Raw genomic sequence first — 24,636 nt, forward strand, 5'->3', positions numbered from 1 at the left:
TACTCCGAGGGCTCCCCGACACCATCCCAGCGCCCCCCATGACCCTGGGGTCACGGCGTGAGGGCTCTCAACGCGGGCGGAGCCGCCACAAGACAAAGCCCCTCTTTATAAGCATATTCATAACCTGGTGCAGGCGGTTGGACGTCTGCTTCGACGTCTGTCTGGATCTCACACACACACACATTGATACACGCTCACAGACAAGTTTACACACTCACAAAAAAACACAGACACCATACACACATGCACAAAACAATTACATACACACAAACACACATGCTCTCTCACAGACACCAGACCCAGACACAGAGACACATTTTCTCACACCCATAGACATGTTCTCACACACACACACACACACACACACACACACACACACACACACACACACATACACACACATACACACACACACACACACACACTTTCCCACACATAGATAGACAGAGACAGGGATGGTTCTGCATGACAAATAACTAGACAAAATTGCGCACCATAACCAACAGCTTTAGCACATAGCAAAAAAACGTGTGTCCTCTGCACGCTGGCACTTCCTTCAGCCAAAAGCTGTGATAAAGATCGTCGTTGACAGAATTACTGCAATGATTAAACAAAAGGAAAGGTTGTGTATTAATAAATAACTGTAATTGTAAATAAAAATAAACATTTTTTTTTTTTTTACCATCTTTACATGAACTCGCAACAGACCAGAGAAGGACCAACTGACCCCAGGAAAGGGGATGTTCTTTGTCCCATGAGGGGCATGTTCACTGTCGCTCTTTCCTTGTAATCATCCAGTAACCTTTCACCTCAGGAACTCCCTAACAACACGCTGGCCTTGTGTCCATATGGGTGGACACAGAGAGAGGTCAAGGGATGGGCGGTCAAGTGTCTTAATTTGCACTGTGCGGAGGGGAGACAGGGCGAGCGTGGCCGGGAGAGTTAAGTGACCAACGAAGAGGACTCCTTTTGTAAAAACAAGAAAAGGAGAAGCTGATGGTCAGTTGCAGGACAACATGACCCACTGACCTTACTAGTCTTGTGCCAACAGACTCTCGAAGAGGTCACTGACACCATTTTTTACTAGCTTCATTTTTGCACAGTATTTCAGTGTACCTGTTTATCCCAACAGTAATGGCCTAGTTAGTTTTTTTGTCAAATGTAAAAAAAAAAAAATTGAAAACACTTTTTTGCAAGAACAAAACAGAGCTCTATTCAATGTTAGATTAGATTAGATTCAACTTTATTGTCATTGCACAAAGTACAAGTACTGAGACAACGAAATATCACTCACAACCAGCTCTGAAATAGACACATCTTCAAATGTATACAAAACTAGACATCTAGTGACATCCACTCTACATCTCGCCAAAGTAACTTCATGGTCAAGTCTATCATTAACAGAATTGATGAAATGCATATATAATGCTGAAATGCAAGGTAGTCCCTGTAAGCTGCAAGAAATTTTACCACACAAGCTTCCAGTTCCATGTGAAATATTGTGCTCTAATAACAAAGACCTCCCTTTATGGCAAATACACATTACAAACAAGATGGTCCTTATGTGCCAGGGAGTCTTCCTTTCCCCTGTCACCATTGTGCTTGCTCTGAAGGGGTTCAGGCCCTGGGCTCTGTAAAGTTGCCTAGAGACAATTTTATTGTTTTGGCGCTATATAAATAAATCTGAATTGAATTTTAAACTCTTGCTAAACTCCAACTTTCAATTGTCCTTTAATTCAAGCAGAACACAAACTGAAAACCAAAACCAAATAATTAAACAGTACATGGAATATATTGACATTCCTAGTACAGCTCTGGTTAAGGATGTGTACTTTATGAAATAAAAATAAAAACCTACAGCTCTATTTAAGGATGTGTGCTCCTTCAGTTTTACAAGCTATTTGCAACGCAAGACCTACTCTGTTTTAGATGCAATGTCAAAACAGTAACAATACTACTAAGATAATAGGGTTTGTAAGATATTATATATACATACACTCAGTATTACATTTCAAATATTTATATATATATATATATATATATATATATATATATTTACTGTATATATATAAACACACTAACATAAACCTGTATACAGTACATAAACTGACACAGTTTATACTCTGACACACATGCGTACACAAACACACTCACACACACACACACACACACAGACCCACACACAGATATTCATGTACATGTACACGCACACACACAATAACAAAAAGAGCGATTGAAAAATATAGCAGAAAAGAAAGGCTATAGATCTCATTAAAGTAAGCAGACAATGAGCAGAGGGGGCATCCAATCCAACCCTGCCTCCTCAACGCTGTTGCCAGTCCATGCAAAAGCAGCGAGTAGCATTACCACTCTGTCACATCCATTTACGCAGGAGAACAGGCTGGTCAGTGGTACTGCATACGTCTGTGGTTTCACAAACACATACACACCTATGAGCACACAGACACACAGAAATCTTAAAAAAAACAAAAACATCTGAAACTCTGCTGTTATTTCAAAGTAAGTTAAAATTATCAACAAAAATGTTATTTCTTTTTAAATTCAATTCAGTAACTTCTATAATATAGTGTGTTTTTTTCTGGGGCAGAAAGGAGTTCATTTATTTCACTGAAATAAAAAACAAATCAACATAAATAAATGAATGAATAAATAAAGTACAACCAGTACAATTCAGTCCAAATCATCTGTTTTCCTGTAGTCTCTCTCCCACAAGTGCCAAAAATCTCTCATAAAAGCCTAGTTTAGACAAGAAAGGTCCATATATCCTGGACTCATGAGCCAAGAATGGCCCCAGCGAGGGAAGCCAGGCCCCTCCACAAATACAGCCCTGTTCTGGTGCAGAAGAGAGCCTGTTCTGGATCTATGTGCTTGGACATGCAGAGAGAACACAGCCTGCAAACGCAAAGGTTCTTCCCACTTAATGGCTACCAGCGGCACGGTTCCAACCCACAGAGCCTGGTTCTGGATCAGATCCTCCAGGGACCCTCGTTAGATGAGGGGCAGATCCCCATCTCTAGGAGTCCGCTGCCATTGCCTCATCCACAACACACGGATTACATGGTGGCTGGAGGGTGTTGCCCAGTGCTCTGCACTCTCCCTGCCCCAAGGGACGGCATGGGCCAGGGGTTAACTGCTCTCTGTCACGGGGGTCTTAGCCCATAATTGAAGATAGACCCCCATCTTGAAATAACTGCCCCCCCCCCCCCCCTCCCCTACTCCTCTCCAAAAACCATGAGGGCCTGTTAAACGCTAAGAGATGTGAGGTTGTCTGAGGGTGGCCCACACAAGGTCTGTTGACATTTGAGGGCAAGAGGTTACCGGTGGCAACAATTTATGGACATAGAATTCCTTCAGTTTGGCTGAAAGGATGGAAATGCTCTGATGAGTTGTACAGAAAAACAAAGAAAAAAAAGTTGTCATGTCAAATTATCGTGTCACACATAGTCATTTCATACAATTTTACTCATGTGTTGAAAAAATGTCTGGTAAGAATGTACAAAACCATTTGCTTTTCTTTCCGCTCCTCTTTCTAACTCTTTTCTTAATTATCTCCTTTGGTGAAAAACAAAACCACCTCAGACAAGGAAGGTGGACAAGAAAAATATGCCTGTCAGTTCATCTTTTTTCTCTCTGGCAGGCTGTCTAAACGCTCATCTAAACCCTCAGCTTTGTACTGGACAAGATTGTGAAGAGTCAAAAGCTCTTACATCTCCCTCTCTCTATGTGTGTGTGTGTGTGTGTGTGCGTGTGTGTGTGTGTGTGTGTGTGTGTGTGTGTGTGTGTGTGTGTGTGTGTGTGTGTGTGTGTGTGTGTGTGTGTGTGTGTGTGTGTGTGTGTGTGTGTGTGTGTGTGTGTGTGTGTGTGAGACTTTAGTTGTGGCATGTCCAGCGGTCCCCCACCCTGGCTGTATGGGTCTTTGGAGTCAGAGCTTAGGGCCTCACCTGCAGGCTTCTTTCATCTGAGGCCAAGCCTGCCAGCCAGGGGCGGCCTAACAGACAGACTCGCAAGCTCCTTCTTTTCTCCCGGATGCGGAGGACTGAGGGGACGCTGCAGCGGCAGCCAGTCCATTCACATCTCTGGGAACATACTCAGGGACTGCAGACTACCAGGACAGACAGACAGAGGGACAGACAGACAGACTGCCAGGACAGACAGACAGACAGACAGACAGACAGACGGCCAGGAAAGACAGACAGACAGACAGACAGACAGACAGACAGACAGACAGACAGACATACAGACAGACAGACAGACAGACAGACAGACAGACAGACAGGCAGATAAAACACTAACACAAAGGATGGTTTACAGTAAATGTGAAGGGATTCTTTCAGTTCTGGCCTGGATATGGCAGAGATCAGAACTAGTTGCCCTCCAGAGAAAACTTCTCCCTCTGTTCAATCTGCCATACAGGCCATGTGTGATAACTCACTAATAGTGGACACTAAGGAGAACACCAATTTACCAAATGTATCATTTTGATGGTATGGCACATAAGCCTACATTTGAAGAATTGGTATTAATTGGTGCAGCAATACATTCCCAATGGTATACTGTCAAACTTAGACGAATTTGGGGTGAATTATCTCAAGAACTAAGCATACAATTTAAAAATATTTCATTTTAATTGTCAGAGTACAGTATACAACCTGCCAACCTGAAGACGCAGCTTTTTCAAACAAAACTGAAGAAAGTAGGACGCTCCATCAAGGAAACACACACACACACACACACACACACACACACACACCTTCCTTGCGCAAAGAACAGTACTTGAAAGAAGTCCTTTTATTGCCTGGATGCCTTTGTTGATTTTGGTTTAGCTCCCCACTCTCAACCACACGCAGGAAGCGTTTTAATCAGGGTCCCAACGCCGACGACGGACGGGAGCTGGCGGCATTGTGCGCCCGCAGAAGGGCTCGCGGGTGTCTTTACTCAGGCCTGCTGCGCCCTATTTGATCTCTTTCAGAGGCGAAAGAAAGAGAAAAATGAAGGAGGAATATAGGGGATAAGAGTCCCTTATGTGGTCCTACTGGGCGATCAATGGGTGCTTGTAATCTCCATTGTGTCGAACAGAGGTAGTCTCAAAACAATTAAATTCCCCCCCTCGGCAAGTGCAGCTCACCTCACCTCGGAGGCGCCCCTCTGGATAGGCCTGTGTGAGACTTGTGTGAAGAAATATGATACCGTATTAACAGAGAGTGCATTCTACAAGACGGTATAGCCATACAAACACGTAGATTAATTTGGTCTGTAGGCTTTTATAAAACGGCACGTCCAACGGCGTGTTCAGTTTTCTCTGAACTGTCAAGTGGTTTCAGTTGAAACGAGTTAAACGATGTTTTGAGCAGAAGGTATATACGAAGTAATATTTCATTAAGGAAAAGTAGAGGAAGACAATGAATATGTTCTCCTATATAGCCAATTAACTGAGCCCAATAAAAAGCTAAATAGGAAGTTGGTCAATAGGGTAGCTTATTAATAATAACATCTAATAGATTAGTAGTATCTCCCTTTAAGAAATAGCCTGTGTAGATGTGTAAATTCTGGAAATATAAATATTTGTCATAACAACTACACAGCTCTGGAACGGCTTACGTTATTTTTATTAGATACGACGACGTTTTGGTACTGTAACATAATGTCCACGTCAAAAAGCTTGCCATCTATTGCCATCTAGCGGTGGTGTGTAAATAGTGCATCAGAATAGCCTGTCCATGTGACAGGCCTATATAGGTACCTCCATGTTTGAAATCCTGCTAAATGTTAATATAATTTTCACATATTTGCTCCTAGCACAGAAGCTTCACATGGCATTGCCATCACACAGCTCGACGTTTCCTCTGAGGAGGATTGATAGAAAATAGGAATGAGACCAAGATATGTGCCATTGTGTATCATTCATACCATATGTATAACACAGTTCTGGATTGTTTAGAGGTGTCTATAGATAAGATATGTCACAGGTGCTTATAAATAATATATGTCATAAGGTGCTTATAAACAAGATATGTCACAGGTGACAAAACCCCTGGTTTCTGGCTCTAGGCATTCTGTCTGTTACAGGACCCAATGGAACATTCTGAATATGTTTGCCCTACTCTTGTGCGTCATTGACTGAATATGTTGTCAGCTCTTCTGAACCTCGCCATTATAGTTTTAAAAAAAGAAAAGAAAAAAGTAGATTTATCTCTGAGAATCTTTCTTTTATTGACAACCAGGTTGAAGCATTGCTCAAACCTGGTTTATTTTCCTTTTTTATTGTAATTCAGTAATGTAATTCACATAATTATGTTAAGTGGCCTTGTTTGTTTGTAAATACATTTTCAGATACTCAAATCCAACATTCGCTCTTTGCTCTCCTCTGCCATCTCCTGGTGAGAACAAGAAGTTCACTGATAAGAGACGTGCTGGATGTGCAAGAGGTAATTTTTAATCAACTGACGAAACATTCTGGCTGAATAAATGTAAGCTATTATGGATATATCCCAGATAATAAGGAATCATTATTGCAAAAGTTATTTGCGTGGACGAACAAAAAAAAAACCTGAAAGATAGTATTCATGCACAGATAACAGATATACACAGCTGACGTTACAGGCAATAAGTAATATATTTGTGTTGCTATGACCAATCTCCACGCCCTTTTTTACAACCATTTAATGCCATGACATTGGAAATGTGTGTACGTGTGTTTTACAGTAATACAACGCATTCAGTGTCATGAGCTAGTACGAGGTGTCCTTGAGAATGTGGGCTCTTGCAAAACATTTTGTCGTATTTTGTAAACCAGAACATCACACCCCATCACACACTGATCAGAGAGGCGATTGGCATCATCTTGTTTATCATGACTTTACAACTTACGTAGATATTTTAACATACTGACCGCTACGCTAATCCATTCTGGATGTGGACAGTACTGAGCTCCAATTGAACTGAGGTTTGGGGAGATTTTCTGATAAAACCAATAGAAAGAGATAAGAGCCTAGAGATAAGACCACTAAACAGTCCTTGGTGCTACACCTAATAGTGCTATCTGGTAGTCAGGGGAACGTATCAATGTTTGTGAGGTGTGTAGGCCTATCAAAGTAATGCTAGCATGTCATGCCTCCCTTAATAGTACGGGCAGATTATCTAGATGGGGGGGGGGGGGGGGGGGGATACTTTTGCTTACCCAGTCTCATGGAATTTTCCACTGTGCTTCTGCCTTTCATGTGTGTGTGCAGGTGGGTCCACACCAGGTCTGTAGAGAATGTGATCATGGATTCAGTGCAGCATGTCCATTCTCCACCATGAACAAACAGATCCACATCTAGACAGGCTCCCTTGGCAGGGCCAACAAAACCATTCACACCAGAACCATAACCATTCACTCGCCTAAATATATCATTAATGGACAAAATAAAAACACACTTGTATATCCCATTATACAGGAAATATGAGACTAATACCACAGGCAGATGCTGTGTCTGTTCATCTTGTTCCTGTCTCAGCATGCCATGCCACTGACCCTGCCTGACCTTTCCAAACCGATCAAACACGGCAGGCTTGCTAGCATAACATAATGTTATTTATATCACATTCATTCGATTTACCATTTACACATATTTTCAGTGATTGCCAGGCTAATGAAAGATTAGAAATCTCCTTTTGACGCATTAACAGTTAATTTGCTGTATTCACATTCCTGGGCATGCCGTTAAAACTGCAGAGCGTACATGACACATCAATCGGGAATCGGGGAAGGGAAACCCAGAAAGAAAAAACAACCTCCAGGTTGGGGGTTGGGCTACAGGCCCTACAGGCTCGTGGCGGGAGGGGGGGGGGGGGGGGGGATCACATTCTTTGGACATTACACAGTTTACTACTGTTTTTGAGGGATATTTTTGTAGGTAACTAATTTTTTCAAATTCATCTGATATGTGGTCATGTGAATGACATAAACAGGCTGCCCAGGCTTTACACTATGTCTTTTTATGATTCAGGTCCCAAAGCCGAAACCAAAACACATCAGTGAGTGAGCCAGCTGGCGTCCAAGTTGTGCCCTTTACTGTATATATTAATCATCTTCAAGTTGGTTTCACTGTTCCGCATCGTTGCAATAAAAAGGAACAGTTCCAATGTAAATACACAGCAAAGTACCGTAACATCACAGGTTTGTAGGTATATCACAGGTCACGCCTTGTCTGAGCAATAAGTTGTGGAGGAGCACATTTGACTGATAATTATATGATCTACTTCCGAAAACATACCCAGCATGCAACGCAATGTCAAAGCATTAAGTTAAGTAATGATACCAGCAATAGGCCAATGACTTGGCCCTGACGCACTAAACACCATGACACCCATAACAATGTAAAATTATAATCCGTCATCTACAGGACTGAATGGAAGAAGGATAGCAGCACAAACATTTTCCCTTGGGTACGAATGGTTTATTTTATATACTACTCACGAGCCATCAGTTTCTGCTTCTTCAGCTTCTTCTGGGATACCTGAAAACAAAAGAATCAAAGAGCAAATTAAAGGCAATTCTACAGGTTTCCTTGCCACTGAAATTTCAAACCAAGTGTCATAAGAAACCCAACATTTTATTGTCCGAATTTAACAACAGACAAACTTTGAAAATTGAGGGTAGGGGGAATTCCACCCACTGTTTCTGAATGGGCACACTTTAGAACAGTAACATTGTGTTCGCCAGCTATTAATGGGCGTGGACAAAAATAGTTCTCTGGAATGATATGTTTAGTCAGCCTGCCTTCTTTGATAACTTTGACAACTTTCAAAATGTCCAGGTTGCATTCCAGAGAACTATTTTTGTCCACGCCCATTTATAGCTGGCGAACACAATGTTACTGTCAATGAATTGCTTTAGGGCTGATTCCTGAGTACCATTTCACCGCTGCAAGTACTTTTTTACAAACTCATGACTTGGCATTGACACACTAAAGACCATGCCACCCATAACAATGTACTGTAAATTTATAATCAGGCATCTACCGGACTGAATGGAAGGAGGACATTTGGCATCAACATAATTCAATACATTGTCTACATACCCACGTTTAATGATTTACCTTGAGTTTTCTTCTCAAAATAGCCAAGAAGAAGATTGTGTTTTCCATCAGGGTGTGCGCATCTTCCACGCTGCAAGTCAAGGTCCACTCTGTTAGACAGTCGATCTGTTGTTTTGCTATAAACACCTCAGTTTTCAGGGCAAAAATAATAGAGCTAGGCTTATAATATTCCAGTGATGAGACCTAACGAAGCCACTGGATCTCGAGAGTCTAGACCACTTGCATTCAGGCTGAGGGCCTATGTATCCCTTTGAGTATCGCTAGGGGCCTTTTCAGGTCTCTCAAGGTTACTTGATGCAGGTTTTTAGGGCCCCTGTGAGCTCTGGGCCTGTGCCCAATACACCCATGAAGTAAAACAGGCCAGAGAATGAGCAAGATTTTTGTGAAATAAGAAGATATTTTCCGTTCCAAGAAAAGTGTGTGATCCTGAATGATGACGGCAAACGGCAAATACAGACTAGAAAGGTTGTATGTCTTACTCTGAGTGAAAATGTAAGGAACTGTATTTTGTGGATATGGCGGCTGTGCACTGATGGGGTGTGAAACAGTACCTGTGAGTTACATTCTGTGGTTTTGTAAGACGTAAAGCAGACAGCACTCACAACACTAAACACTAGCACTAAATACCTTTTTTCCCACACTGAAGATAGTAAACTGGGCCAGAGAAGTTTTTAGTTGGTGTGAATCTCTCCAGAAGGGAAAATGTCAAGAAATTCATTAACTTAAATTGAAAAATATTAAATAAAAGGAAATAAAGGATAACATTCATACATCATTTTATTTATTCTTCAATCTTCATTTGTTTTTTAATATTTCTGTATTGTTTGAAAGTACAAAAATACCTGAGTTACTAAATCAAACGGTTTTACAAGCATGTCCAGACAGAAGGCTTATAACAGACAAATACAAAAAACAGATCACAAGAAAGTGCACGTGTGTGTCTGGGTAACAGTTTTGGAGCAGCTTTGACACAATGTATATGTTTTTGTCAAACAGTAACAGTGACATGTGCATTGAGGGACACAGCGTAATGGCAGAACTGGTCCACAGGCTTCTCTAGTATGCAGGATGTATTTTTGATTTTTTTCTTCTTTTTTAAAGCAATACCAAAATAAAAATGTCATTACATCTCCTTTTGACACATAACAGTTAAGTAGCTGTATTCACATTCTTTGGACATTACACAGTTTCTACCATTTTTGAGGGACGTGCAGGTAACTCATTTTGGTAACGTTTTCAAATTCATTTTGATGTCACGTGAAGGACATGAACACACCTGTTTTTCCTACTAGCTGCCCAGGCTGTACACTATGTAGTTCTGTGGTCCAGGTCCAAAAGCCGAAACCAAAACACATCAGCGAGTAAGCTAGTAAGCGTCTATCAGTGCAAACTATGCTGTTGGTGGTGTCTGTAAGGCAAATATGTTGGCTCTTTCCTTGTTAGTTTACACACACACACACACACACACACACACACACACACACACACACACACACACACACACACACACACACACACACACACACACACACACACACACACACACACACACACACACACACACACACCTTCTGGGAATAAGTGCTAAATAACAAATGTAAAAGCTGTTCCCTTTCAAGCATAAAAAGACATAAAGGTTGTGCCTTTTTTTGTATATTAATCATCTTCAAGTTGGTCTCACTGTTCCACATCGCTGCAAAAAAAGAAACAGTTGCAATGTCAATACACAGCAAAGTTCTGTATAACATCACAGGTTTGTAGGTATATCACAGGTATATCAGCTGTGGAGGAGCACATTTGACTGATAATTATATGATCTACTTGCCTCACATAATGGTACAGTGCCTGGGGCTGGGTCACGTCCATCATTGTCAGATACCTATGCAATGTCAAAGCATTATGTTGAGTAATGATATCAGCAATAGGCCAGTTCAATATAATGTGTGTCTCATTTAGAGCTGTGTCACAGGGTGTCCATGAACTGGTCTTACCTGAGATTGAGGTCCTATGTAAAAGGTCTTGTCATAGTAAATCCTTACGTCATGTCCTTCTGGGTTGTCAACACATTGAAATGGGATCTGTAAGACAATAGCCATCATGTCTCTCACAAATAAACATTGTCAATCACATGCAAATAACTTCTACAATTCATGTTTCAAAGTTCCTGGCTGAGCAAAAAAAGTGGTTTCAGACGGATACAGTGATGCACACTGAGTAAATTTCATCTAGATCCTCGGTTCCCAAATTGGGGTACGCAAAGTGGTTCAGGGGGTACGCGGGGATTTGCGTTTTCAGAGTGAAAAAGCCCATTACATTTTCAAACTGAGCTATAAATAGGCATCAAAATCTTCCAAATTCCCCTGTATTTTTCCCTGCAAGGCTGTATTTCTTTCAAATAAACACAACAACGATCGCAATGATGAACAAACATTAATTAAAAAACAAAACCACTGAGAAAATGTCACGTCTGCGCTGAACTCCGCTCCGGCCACGCCCCCCTGTCCAACGGTTGACGCACACACCTCCGCTACAGCCTGTCACATTAATTCGCTCATCTTCCCAATGGCCTCCAAATAATGTTTTTTTAGTCTTCTGTTCTGTTGATGGCTGGCAAACAACAATATTAGAAGGTTTGGGTCACTTGTGGCACATATTATTCACTCATTTTAAGCCATCAATCTACCTCAGGGTTAACAACATGAGCCAAAACAGAATAAAACGGAATTCACCAAAAGGTGAAAAGGAAAACTCATTTTTTTAAAACAGAAAATCATTGTCCCTACAGGTAGGTTAGGGACCTACCCTGACAATTTCATAGTTTCAAGTGTGGCACGGTGGCTCATGTGCTTGCACTGCCGCCTCACAGCAAGAAGGTCATGGGTTCAATTCCCACAAGGGAATGCTTACTAGCTTACTCGCTGATGTGTTTTGGTTTCGGCAGGTCCTCCCCAGACCTTCAGTGCTCAGGTGGGCTATCTCCCGGGCCTTTCTGTGTGGAGTTTGCATGTTCTCCCCGTGTTCATAACCCCAATCAGAAAAACATGCAAAAAGAACAGAACACTCCTGTCCGTCGCTGACCGAGACGGACGGTTCAATTGGTCCCCGGGCGCTGAGAAGCTGCCCACTGCTCCTGGAGGAGGGACAATCCGGGATGGGTTAAAGGCAGAAGTTGAATTCATGGCGACCTCAGGCCTGCGTGTGTGTGTCCTGTGTCGCCTACATATATAACACGTGTGTGTTGCAGTGGGTCGTTTGTGCAATAAAAAACTGACAGCAGTCAGCCTTGTTGTTGTTATAGGCTGAATATGTGCGCGGGGGAGGGGGCGTGGCAGCGGTTACAAACATGAAAAGTAGCTGGAGATCTGAAGGGGTACGGGACTGTAAAAAGTTTGGGAACCACTGATCTAGATCATTCTGCACTCTTCCTCCTTAATTTACCCTCGCCTTGCCTGAAACTGGTTTAATTTTGTATGATGAATTGTAATCCTTGTACCATCAACAAAAACATTGTTGCCATTATATCTTTAATAAGTCACTGCATCAGGTTCAGTTATCATGAACCATCCATACCTGAGGTAGAGGAGCAATATAAAAGGTCTTGTCCATATAAACCCTCACACCATATCCCCTAGGGTTATCTACACATTGCAAAGGGCCCTGAAAAGAAAGACAGTTATGAGGTATTGAATGTGCTTGTTAACTTAGATAGCATACAACAACACCAACAATTAACTAGGTTAATTCAGTATGACACATCACATGTGTCAGGATATGCAGAACATAGTTAAGATAGGCCTATAAGTAAGTTTAATGAAAACAAATAAAATCAACAATGCTATTCTGAAAACACATTGGTGTCCTGGCAGGGCAGGCTATTAAACCTCACTAAAATAGTCTTACAATGTTTTTGTGGTGTTTTTAGTATTGTTTTCATTTTGTGAGTTGAAGTATGCATCACACATCCATGTTCACAGGAAATGATTCAATGCAGGAAAGACACAGGCAGCCTACCTGCATACGTTTTCCTATCTCAGCGGACACCAGGTCATCCGTAACCCGCACATTTTCTGAACAGCTGTGATGATGGATGGATGGATAGAGACAGACAGTTAGCTAGATGAGATACACTTACAATTACTTAGTTGACTGACAATTGCTTATGCTAAAGGGAAACTGTATTTCAGCCATATTGTAGTCATACATATTTTTATATTGAGGCCTACCTCATCTGCCACTCTCCCATAATCGTTTAAGACCTGATAATAAAAGAAAAGATTATGGTAAGAATCCTCATAAACTAGGTAGGGCATATGCCAGTAAAGCTGGCCATATTGGATGGGTATGAACAGCGACCTCTAGAAAAACAGCGGCCAGTTGTGATTCAACTTTGCATTTCTCCCACTGTGCGCTTTTGAAGTGGAGCCGGCAATGTGGCAGCTCTGGCATCAGTGTTTTCTCAAAGTGCCTCCAGTGCTTTGTTCAGCAATCTTGATGCTAGCGTATAGTCCTCAAAGTCTTCGCTGAAGGTGTCATGTGCCATGTGAATCCCATGCCGTGTGGAAGAGATCTCACCTCGGGTGATGGCTGATGTTGCTGGCATTTCGCTAGCAATGACCCTTCTAAATGTTGCTGCCTGTGCCTCCTGTGCTTTGTACAGCAATCTTGACAACGCATATAGTCTTCAAAGGCTTCGTTGAACGTGTCCCAGTTGGTAGCCATGTCGCTAGAAAGTTTCAGAATTGTGTTGATCGACCTGTTGGCCGTAAATGGACTACAGCAGTTTTCTACTGATACCCTCGTTTGTGTTACTTACCGTTTTGAAACTAGTCTATTGTTAATCAGGAACAAAACCCTGATAGAAACAGCCCAAATTAGTGGAAACAATAACATACTGACACCTAGTGTATAAAGGTGGAAAATACATTAGGCTACAGAATCTTTGAGGCGTAATGTCAGAGGAATGTCCGCCAACCCCGCGAAAAACTTCTATATTATATTTGAAACAGTCAGACGTAAGTCTTTTCACAGCCACACCAACAGTTGGATTTAACACAGTTTCTTCAAGTCTTTGCTCTTTTCTCATATAGGCTATTGCTGAAACTTTTAGAAACCTGTTTGGAACAATGCTCTGATCCAAATAGATTAAACACTGGATTTTAAGATACATTAAAGTGTGGCTTGTTAATGTCAACCAGCTTCTTAACACTTCTTTCATGCGTTAAGTCACTCAGCACTCCGTAAATGGACTGCATTTGTATAGCGATTTTCCATTCGAAGCGCTTTACAGGTGATCTACCCATCAGCCTCAGACATCTACCCATCACACACCGACGGCAAAGGCTACTTTCTAAGGTGGGAACGGTTGGGAGTTCAGTTCAGTGACAGAAGTCGGGATGAAACTAGCAACCTTCCGATTGCTGAACGACTCTTCTTCCACATGAATCACTGTTACCACAGCCTAAAACCTTAACACAGCCTAACGTGAACCTATTGTGAATACTCGAACAGGACTAGTTAGAATCGCGCACTTCGCCTTCACCCTCGCTTGTGTTAAGTTACCGTTTTGAAACCGTTAATAAACATCTTTTCACGTCAGGTTTGCTCATATAGGTTACAGCTGAAACTTTTAGAAACCTGTTTCGAACAATGGTCTGATGCAAATAGATTAAACAGTACTGGATTTAAGACATCTTAAAGTGTGGCTTGTTAATGTCATTCAATTCCTAACCAGCTTCTTAACAACATCGATTTAGTCGGCGTACACCCCAAGCAATAGGCTACTTACCGCTTGGTGAATACCGATACGCTCAGTGGCCTGTACCTAAAAACCAATACAACTCCAAAGCGGTGATAGTACGCAGCTTCTTTCTTGTAAATTGACTGTTCACATCAGGTTATGCACAGGGATGCACACTGGGAGGAGTCTACTGGGAGGAGTCAGGTGCTTGCACTGCCGCCTCACAGCAAGAAGGTCATGGGTTCGATTCCCGCTTGGGCGCTGTTGGCTCAGGGGGGCAGGTCCTCCCCAGACCTTCAGTGCTCAGGTGGGCTATCTCCCGGGCCTTTCTGTGTGGAGTTTGCATGTTCTCCCCGTGTTCACAAGAGGTTTCCTCCAATAAGAACCCCAACAGGAAAAACATGCAAAAACAGAACATTCTCCTGTCCGTCCGTGACCGAGACGGACGGTTCACTTGGTCCCCGGGCGCTGAGAAGCTACCCACTGCTCCTGGAGGGTCCTGGAGGAAGGATGGTCCGGGATGGGTCAAATGCAGAGCGTACATTTCACAGCGACCTCAGGCCTGCCTGCGTGTGCGTGCGTGCGTGTGTGTGTGTGTGTGTGTGTGTGTGTGTGTCCTGTGTCGCCTCCATAAAATACACGTGTGTGTTGCAGTGTGCCGCTTGTGGCAATAAAAGAACTGACTGAAGTCAGCCTTGTTTGTTGTTACAAAAACTGGGAGGACACTACAAAAATTCGCCTGTGACGTTACGCCACTAGCCTACGTGGGTGTGGTAGAGCGAGAGAGTGAGAGAGTAGGCTAGTGGGTGAGGCAGAGCGAGCCAGCAAGAGACAGAGAACGGTGATGCACACGGATAGATCAGATGTAGCGACCGGAGCAAAGTTATGTTGCTGCAACATTGAACTCTGTGCAACCAGTGTGGAGAATAAATTCGTGGGCCAAATCAAGTGGCCATTTATTTGCTCATCTACCGCCGGGAAAGGGAGATGGCCCTGGAGCAGTAAACAAAAGTCTCCCCTGTAATCACCGACTACGACTAGCAGGAAAGGTTTACAACAGGCTAATGAATACAATACAATACTTAATGGCTAATTAATACAATGAGTCTGGTCTGGTTGTTTTAGTGCGATGGGGGTGTATGATTGTTATTGTCTATGTAACGAAGTTAAAAATGTATTATTTTGGTTGCATTTATTTAATGAAATGTAACCAGATTCTGATTTGATTATGCCTTTTATTTTCTGTCTTGTATATATTAAATGTTGATGATTGAACACACTGAGTACTAATCTGTACTGCCCCTTTAAGAGAATTAGTTTAGTACGTTGGAAACCCCGTTTAGTCTTCAGTCTGCGGTTGCTGAGCTGAAGACAGGTATGCTTCTTCCCATGTCTAGCAAATTAAACATATATTTATAAGTAGTAAACACACATATATTAGATATAATGTTGTCATAAAGGGGTTAATACTAGAAAATAGTTAGCATGCAATTTGTCATTCTGATATTGTGATATTGAATACATATATTTAGTTTTGTATGAAGTCATGAGGTCTTTAGCATATGTTTTCCTTTGCTAGTAGGCTAGTATCCAGCGAATAAGAAGACTGCATGTTAACTGTCTCGTGTGTATTGTTCTGTACAGGTATGTTGAATTCAGTGTATGTTAATTGTCATGTATTGTTTCCTGTATTGTTGTTCGAATGTGTAAAGTTGTAATGTTAGATTTTATGTGCTTTCACATAAGGTTCATTGTGGTAAAATGATTGAGTCTGCGGTTGCTGAGCTGAAGACAGTAGGCTAGTATCCAGCGAATAAGAAGACTGCATGTTAACTGTCTCGTGTGTATTGTTCTGTACAGGAATAAATACGCAAACCATCAGTTCGTGGCCGTTTCTTGTTCAGCAAAGCAGACAAATAGAACACAACGCAGAAGGACCCGTTACATCTATAAAGGAAGACATTCCCGTCCCACCTGTCACGTCTCAGCGCCCCACCAGTGGGGTGTGTCCCACACTTTGAGAAACGCTGCCATAACCCCAAATACCGAAGTGAAGCTGAGCTGGCTGAGAGTATCATCTTGGTCCCTGGCAAGATGTGGCCCATAATACATACATTGCTACATTATACATTATACGAGCCGCACCATTATACAACACTGTATTAACATTAGATGGGGGACCGGGATAAAAATGTGACCTGGAACCATAGTGCGAAAATGTTGATTGACGTCGGCGTATTAATTGCAGCGGGACAGTGAAAAAAAAAAGGAGCATGAAAGTGTAGTGGGCGATAGGCTAATATTGACGTTATGGATACATTTGTGTCACGAAATGCAAAGGTTGGCGATTCAGTACCAGTGGTGAAAAAGACAGCTGATCCACCAAAAAGAAAAATTTCAATAAATTTGACAATTTTACATTTCATTGTCATTTAGTAGACGCTTTTACCCAAACAAGGGAGATTTTAAACTTGGCCTACCCTTGATAACACATTTGCATAGTAGGCTCGTTTTCTTTATTTTTGGAACTCAGTCCGTTTGAGGCAAGTAGGCTATTGACACCATTGGCACTTTTATTTTTTTTATTTCTGAACTGATTATTTGTTATAGATTTTCTGTATTTTTGAACTGATGTTATTCGTTATTAAGATTGAGTTTATCGTCATTTCAATACATTTGACCATTGTATTTGAGCGATGAGTGACAGGTGGGGCTTGAAAAGCCCCTCTTGTTCAAAGTGGGGAATGACAGAAAACATTTGAGAACCACTATTTAGGATTATGGTCACACATTTGCTATGCTAAAATCACAACATGGTTTAAAACAGCTCATCTGTTTTGACTGAGTTTATGACCTAGTGTGTCAAATCCCGAGGGTTATTCTAGTAAAAGAGGTAATTTCAAGGAGTGTCATTTTCTGGATTAACCAGAAAGGTAGAAACATTGACGGTTTGCAGTCATGCCCATTAACGATGCATTTATTAATCTGTCTACAGCAGTCATGTTCGTTTAGAACTCGATGTTATCCTACATAGACATTGCCCATAATCTTCAGACATTGGCGCACGGATTGAGGTTCACTCGGCCGGTAGAGGATGTTTTAAAGACCGACCGTCAAAATCCTTCAGTCTATTCCGATGTTCTCTGAAAAATGTAACCTTTTCGGCGGCGGCTAGGCCCAGATGTCTTCTACACCCCTCGCTTGAGTGATGCAGTCACTGTTGAACATAGCCTTTTTTTGTGAGCGGAGACTGTTCCATCGGTAATGCTGAACATGTTAGCAAGAATGGGCTAATGCATGGCGTGCAGTTCGCAGGGTGGTAGACTACTTGAATTCACTCTGAACTGCTGGATGCATTGACTGCGTTCCCTGGTCATTTGAGCATCTTAATATCAAAGAGGCTTTTCATGCCATTGCAGGTAATTCGCAACATAAAACTACTCTGTCTAGTTTAAATATGCAATGGTTAGGCCTACATAAAAAAATGCCATCCTTCTCATAGGATGTCGAGTACCATTTCACTGTTGCAAGTACTTTTTTCTTTTAAACTCATGACTAGGCACCGACACACTAAACACCATGCCACCCAAAACCATGTCAATTTATAATCCGTCATCTACAGGACTGAATGGAAGGAGGATAGCAGCACAAACATTTCGCTTGGGTACGAATGGTTTATTTTATATACATTTACTCCCGAGCCATCAGTTTCTGCTTCTTCAGCTTCTTCTGAGATACCTAAAAAAAAAAGAATCAAAGAGCAAATTAAGGGCAATTCTACAGGTTTCCTTGCCACCGAAATTTCAAATCAAGTGTCATTAGAAACCCAACATTTGATGGTCTAAATTCAACAACAGACATACATTGAGGGTAGGGGGAATTCCTTCCATAGTTTTAGTAAGAACTGAGTGGACACATGTTAATGGGCACAAATCAAGTGTTGTTAAACAAGCTTAACATTCTCTGGTCTGAATCCAGTCCAGTAAGAATCTAGTCTCTTACCTACGACGAGTAACTCAAGACCCAAAGGCAGTGAAATGTGCCCGTGTAGGGTGGGGCAGGGGACACACCCACCCACATATAGTAACCAGGAAGGATTACCACAAATAACAGCACCAGGTGTTGGGACAGGTTGCTCAGATAGGTACAGTTTTGTTTTCATGATTAATTCCAAAGGTGTCCTAAGATTGTCATCATTGCAACAGTGTCACCATGTGCAGTGTGGTTACCATCAGCAAATCTACAATAAGGATCAGCTCATCTCTAAATCACAGTACCATGTTACCACGGTGAAGTATAAACACTTCAATCCTGAAGGCATGTTTACCTTTTTCTTCTGGGTGACCTCCTCCTCAGGTTTGGGCACGATCTGCTCCTTCTCTGTGAGGATCATCTCGATGTGGCAGGGGGAGCTCATGTAGGGGTTGATGCGGCCGTGGGCACGGTACGTACGCCTGCGCATCTTAGGGGCCTTGTTCACTTGTATGTGCTCGATCACCAGGGAGTCCACATCCAGACCCTACGGAGAGTACAGTGTGTCAAAAAGAGCTGCTGATGCGAGTTTATGGGATTGGTGTCTCACTGAAGTAACACAATGAAAGGGAACTTGATTGCTCAGTCAGTGAAGTCTTTTCATGAGTTATCCAAAGGTGTCCTAAGTTGTCATCATTGCAATCAAGTTGTTGTCTCACACAGTGACAGCAAGTACCCAAAAATGAAACCTACACCAACAATCCCAAGCCACAGAATATTGCAGGGACGAACAAAGTCCCCTAATAAAAACTTGTTTAAAAGAGAACTAGGAGAGCATGCTCATCTGGAATCAATAGCTTGAGAACCTAAGCAATAGGTTGCTGCGATTTCAATCATTATGTTACACATAATCATTATATATCACACATGCTATTAAAACATGGTGGTGCATGCTTACATTTTTCCAGTCTGTCTACTGTTGGAACTAGAGGGGGAAGCGGTGAGCATAGCAGCCTAGACAAAATATTACCCATAAAGGTAGTGCCCACCATGTGTAATCACATGCAATCCATTTGTGAAAGATCTAGCTTTAACGCATCACAACTGTCAAGTCAATCAGGGTTTACTCTGAAAGCACCCAAAGATCACCTTATTGTTCAACTTGCCGTATAATTGCATAGCAGTATATGGAAGAACTATACCATCACAACAAACCAAATGCACCTGCTTACTAGCAGTAGATGGATTTCCATCCAACTCATCAGCATATGTAAAGTGCATTCAGCTAAAAGAAACGCGAGTACGCGTCTCCATCGGCTGCGTTGAGTTAAAAGCAAACACTCTTAAAACAAGAGATCACTAGGTCAAAATACTGAGTGACAAATTTCATTAAGTTCAACAAATACTTGCTACCACCACTAGTTTAGCAGTGCAAAAAGCCAGAAACGGGGAATAAGATCTCACTATGCACTGTGGCACTCAGATTCAGGTGAATGTAAAGTGCGCTATAAATTAAATGAATTATTATTAGGAGTGTCCTTTTCGCATCAGTATCAACACAGACTGAGCAATATCAGAAGCACTCTTCATTGGAAAACAGAGAAAATCATCTGAGGTGCTAAGCTCACAAGGGTAGATTTATTTATTAATGAACTGGGCCTTATAAATGTCCAACTTAACTCCTCAACACAAGCAGGGAGAGCATAGGCCTACAACAGACCACCAAAGTGCCTGAGACAAGGGCATCTTCCAGAACCTATGAACACTCCTACCTTCAGCTCAGCGTTGCTCTCAGCGTTCTTCAGCATGTGCAGAAGGAACTCTGCGCTTTTCTTGGGCCAGCGACCCTGAGTCCAGCCATGCTGCTTAGCCTGAAGGAACCAGAAGCACATGTGTCAGAAACACTCACGATAAAACCCACAAATAACAGCACCAGGTGTTGGGACAGGTTGCTCAGATAGGTACAGTGTTGTTTTCATGATTAATTCCAAAGGTGTCCTAAGATTGTCATCATTGCAACAGGGTCACCATGTGCAGAGTGGTTTGTGGCAAGGGCAACTACTAGTTGGTTTAAATGAACCAACATTTAGTGTCTTGTCCTGATACACATAAACATGACCATTGTCTCACCTGGGCACACCTGCCAACACCACCATTGTAGCGACGGAAGGGGACACACTGGTGCTTGATGACGACATCCTTCAGGTACTTGGTGGCCTTGCGGATGTGCATGCCTTTGATGGCCTGAGCAGTCTCACGGGTGTTCTAGCAGAATTAAAGATCAGAGAGACATGTTAAACCCTGACAACGCAGAAGCAGTCAATCTGTAGTGCATTGCACCAAAGTACACAATACCCCTCGACTTCCCCAGGTTGCTCAGATAGGTACGGTTTTGTTTTCATGTTAAATTCCAAAGGTGTCCTAAGATTGTCATCATTGCAACCTGGGTGATCTCAGCTATTGGTCATGTCATGATACTAATGGACAAGAAAGCGCCCCGGTACACAAAACTGAAGACCACTACTACATACTATAACGCACATCTCAGATCAAGCAGTTGTGTGTGCAAAAATAAACAATATGCTTACCTTGAAGTGAACGCGGAGATTGGAACCCCTGGACTTGCATGCTTTAAATAGAAAACAACAATCAGGTTAGACAAGCAAGACATTTGTTAAGACATGTCTTCCAGTCTTCATGTAGCTTAGAACATTCAACTTACACTTTGTTGGATTCTCGGGGTCAAGCGAGTAGCGGACCATCTTCGGAGGTCTAGAATAAACAAGAACAAGAAAAATAAGAGGGTCTGTGTAGCAAGAAAACACCTCAATTAAAACTCGACATGAATCGCAATCAGGGCATGATGACGAGGCTAACTAGTAAATGCTAGCTTTTGTTAGCTAACATTACTTTGCAGCATACCGCAGCTAACGAGTTAGCCAGCTAGGTAGCAAACAGAGCAAAGACGAACTATAATGACTCGTTGTTGTGAACGTATGAGAGTGAAATGAAGTCAATGTGTTTTATGAGATCAGACGAGATGAATAAAGCAATAGGCAACTAGCGTACTCGGCCTTAAAGACTAGCAAAATGGGGTTCTGTTTAGACGGCGACATGCAATAGGAAGACACATAGAAATCTTCACAAAATTCACGTTATACGACTAAATAATATCCTGAACAACAACAACGTGATGTATACAAGCCATGTTAGTGTTTTCATAGTATTCTACAACTGGATGGCTACGATTTTTATAAGATTATTCGATCATTCAAACTCCACAGTTTGTGTGGCTTTACTTACATTCTCAGGCCGCGGAGGGGAAGAGGAAGTAGAGAGCATTCTGGGAGTTAAAGTCGTCAACAACGTCTCGCGAGAACCATTCCAGCCTAGATCTCGCTAGTTGCTTCTTCATCTTCTTCGGATCAGTTTGAATGCACAGTGCATCACCGCATCTCGCTAGCTTTGCAAGTATGTCCTTTTTAGCATCTAGAGCAGGGGTGTCAAACTCAAATACACAGAGGGCCGGACATAATCAATATTTATTCGGGGGAAAAAAGTTATATTATATTGTTTCATATGTAAAGAACTTAAGTTTAACATAGGCCTATTGAATCTGGGACAAGCAGCCTAAAGCGTAGGCCTATTAGTCTGCTAAATCACACTGTAAAAGTAAATGTAGTTATAAACACAGAGATCAGATTTTTAAATAAAATAAACATCTGTGGCATTCATTTCTTATGCCTCTCTTTCTGCCGCTTTACCAGATTAATTTGCAATGACATTTTTCATGACAACAACAGCCAAAAACGAATTTCCTTCAATGGAAATCCAAACATCCAACTATTAACAGTCCATGCCTTGCAGTAGCAAGGGTAAAGTGCAAAAAGGAAATCTAGGCTACATTAAAGCTCAGTTTACTGCACTCTGGTGTGCTCTGATGCACATTAGCCTGAGCCAGATACTTGGCATCTCATTTTAGATACAATTTCATCAATGTTTGGGGTCAGGCTCTGAGCTGAAGACATTCTCAGGATTGAGTGAAGGTGTTCATCAGTAAGTCGACTCCTGTGTGATGTTTTGTTCATCTTCATCAAAGAGAAAAGTTGTTTACACCGGTATGTGCTGCCAAACATAGAGAGAATTTTAGCAGCTTGGGTAGGCAGCTGGGGCATTGTGTCTGGGATGAAACGTGGAAACTGCGCAGTGCCCACAGAGACATACTTTGCCTTGAGTGTGTCGCTACATTGGAGTTCGATCAGCTCCATTTGGAGGTTGGGTGATGCGCTGGCCTCGTCAATGGCAAATGGATTACTGAGCAGTTCAAACCTACTCCTTTGGTCGGCAAATCGGCGTGTGAAGTTGGCACTAAGTATGCCGAGTTTTTCAGCAAATGGTAACAAGGAGACCTGTTCTTTCATAGTTCTGCAGCACGGGAAATGGCCCAGGTTTTTTGCAGCATCTACGCAGATCTCCCACAGGCGCAGTTTGGTTTGAAATGCCTTCACTGCAGCGTGCATATCAGTGATCACATGGCCCAGCCCTTGAAATTAATGGAACACAGAACTTCACTTCGCTCATTTCGCTGCCATGTATCAGTAGCATTGAGTGTGTGCAGAAGGGACCACACACACAGAATGTGTGCAGAAAGGGCCAGGTAGAGAAATGATCAGAGGTATCTACCATCTAAAGCAAGATATTCTTGCAGTCATTTCTCCAAACAAACTTCTTTTTTGTACAGCATGTACTGAGACTTTTCAAATATACCCTCCACACGACATGCTTCACAGGGCTTGGGGCCGGAGCAGGACAAAAACATATAGTTATGTATGGGGTTGGTACTCTAAAACCTTCCAGTTAGGATAAGCAGTATGGAGACCCAAATGCAAAACTATCTTTCTCTCACCCAGCTATAACTTAGCTGAAAATAACAAAATAGCAAATTGATGTGCCCCTTTTATTTGAAGACATCAGTTTGCAAAGTTGACCCAATGAATTCCAAAGAATGATAAACACATGCAAGTGTATTACAGAATGTTGACCATGCAGCGCATGTAAGGTTACAATGCAACATTGAAACTTTTGTCAAGAACTAAAGAAGTTCTTGAGAGAGAGGAAGCTAGGTTAAAACTGAGAAGAAATACATAAATAAAAAAAATAAAAAATGTGGCAAAAGCAACATTTCCCCTGTTTAGTTCATAGCCTAACATACTAGAAAGCATGCTATGGTATGAGGCATGAATCTACAGGAAACTGCCAGAAGGCTGCTACCAGAAAACCTGCATGGGCCTCAGTGTTATGCAGAAAAATCTCTGACAGTGAAATAGAAGAGAAAGACACAAGGGTTTAATGTGCAAGATCATTTTTGATAATATGCTCAATAAATACAGTGTGGCCACAAGGTGGCAGTAAAGACAACGTTAAGGTTTAAGGCAAAAAGCCAACGAAGCATGCTACCGTAATTTCCAGACTATTAACCGCTGTTCATACATTGCTTTTGTTAAATTTCTGCAGCCCTGCGATTAATGCTCAGGTTTGGTTCATACGCATACATATATAAAATGCTTTTTATTCGCCTGGAAGTTAGTAATGCGCACAGAAAGAAAGATACAGTTGGGTATCATCTGCATAGCAGTGTAAATGGCAAAGAGAAGTGGTCCCAACACCGAACCTTCGGGCACCCCTGTGGTGAGATGGTGAGGTACAGACAGCTGCACACTACACCAGATGTTCTCCTTTATGTTATAAAGATTCACTTTAGGTTTCACTGGTAGGTAGCCTGAGTAGCTAAATTTGGCTTCATGTCATGTCAGCACCTTTGGCTAT

At 42.0% G+C, this 24,636-nt stretch overlaps 1 protein-coding gene and 4 non-coding genes across 6 annotated transcripts; all 5 read right to left on the reverse strand.

Annotated features, from left to right (window-relative positions):
• Nucleotides 1-18,492: 18,492 nt before the first annotated feature.
• Nucleotides 18,493-22,843, reverse strand: rpl17 (ribosomal protein L17). Of its 2 annotated transcripts, none has more exons than XM_042709304.1 (7): nt 22,837-22,843; nt 21,533-21,582; nt 21,399-21,439; nt 20,941-21,075; nt 20,583-20,681; nt 19,166-19,357; nt 18,493-18,576 (listed from the first exon to the last, which is right to left on the reverse strand). In XM_042709304.1, the coding sequence occupies exons 2-7, from the start codon at nt 21,570-21,572 to the stop codon at nt 18,529-18,531; spliced, it is 555 nt and encodes a 184-aa protein (XP_042565238.1). In that variant the 5' UTR covers nt 21,573-21,582; nt 22,837-22,843; the 3' UTR covers nt 18,493-18,528. The 2 variants fall into 2 exon arrangements, with proteins under 2 accessions (XP_042565238.1, XP_012672094.1); XM_012816640.3 differs by lacking the exon at nt 22,837-22,843 and adding an exon at nt 22,114-22,163.
• LOC116223024 lies at nt 18,970-19,040 on the reverse strand. The gene has a single exon (XR_004164892.1). It is a non-coding gene; the product is annotated as a small nucleolar RNA SNORD58 (small nucleolar RNA).
• LOC116223028 lies at nt 19,448-19,512 on the reverse strand. The gene has a single exon (XR_004164896.1). It is a non-coding gene; the product is annotated as a small nucleolar RNA SNORD58 (small nucleolar RNA).
• On the reverse strand, nt 20,759-20,829 carry LOC116223027. The gene has a single exon (XR_004164895.1). It is a non-coding gene; the product is annotated as a small nucleolar RNA SNORD58 (small nucleolar RNA).
• LOC116223025 lies at nt 21,182-21,252 on the reverse strand. Its single transcript, XR_004164893.1, has one exon. It is a non-coding gene; the product is annotated as a small nucleolar RNA SNORD58 (small nucleolar RNA).
• Nucleotides 22,844-24,636: the final 1,793 nt, after the last annotated feature.

Source organism: Clupea harengus, chromosome 12 (assembly GCF_900700415.2).
Source record: "Clupea harengus chromosome 12, Ch_v2.0.2, whole genome shotgun sequence".
In the NCBI taxonomy this organism is placed as follows: Eukaryota; Metazoa; Chordata; class Actinopteri; order Clupeiformes; family Clupeidae; genus Clupea; species Clupea harengus.

Excerpts from the sequence above, each read along its gene's own strand:
- rpl17 (XM_042709304.1), bottom strand. The coding sequence starts at position 21,572 with ATGGTCCGCTACTCGCTTGACCCCGAGAATCCAACAAAGT. Across the intron at positions 21,440-21,532 it reads CCCCGAGAATCCAACAAAGT|CATGCAAGTCCAGGGGTTCC; the intron begins GTAAGTTGAATG and ends TTCTATTTAAAG. Across the intron at positions 19,358-20,582 it reads AGAGCAACGCTGAGCTGAAG|GGTCTGGATGTGGACTCCCT; the intron begins GTAGGAGTGTTC and ends TACTCTCCGTAG.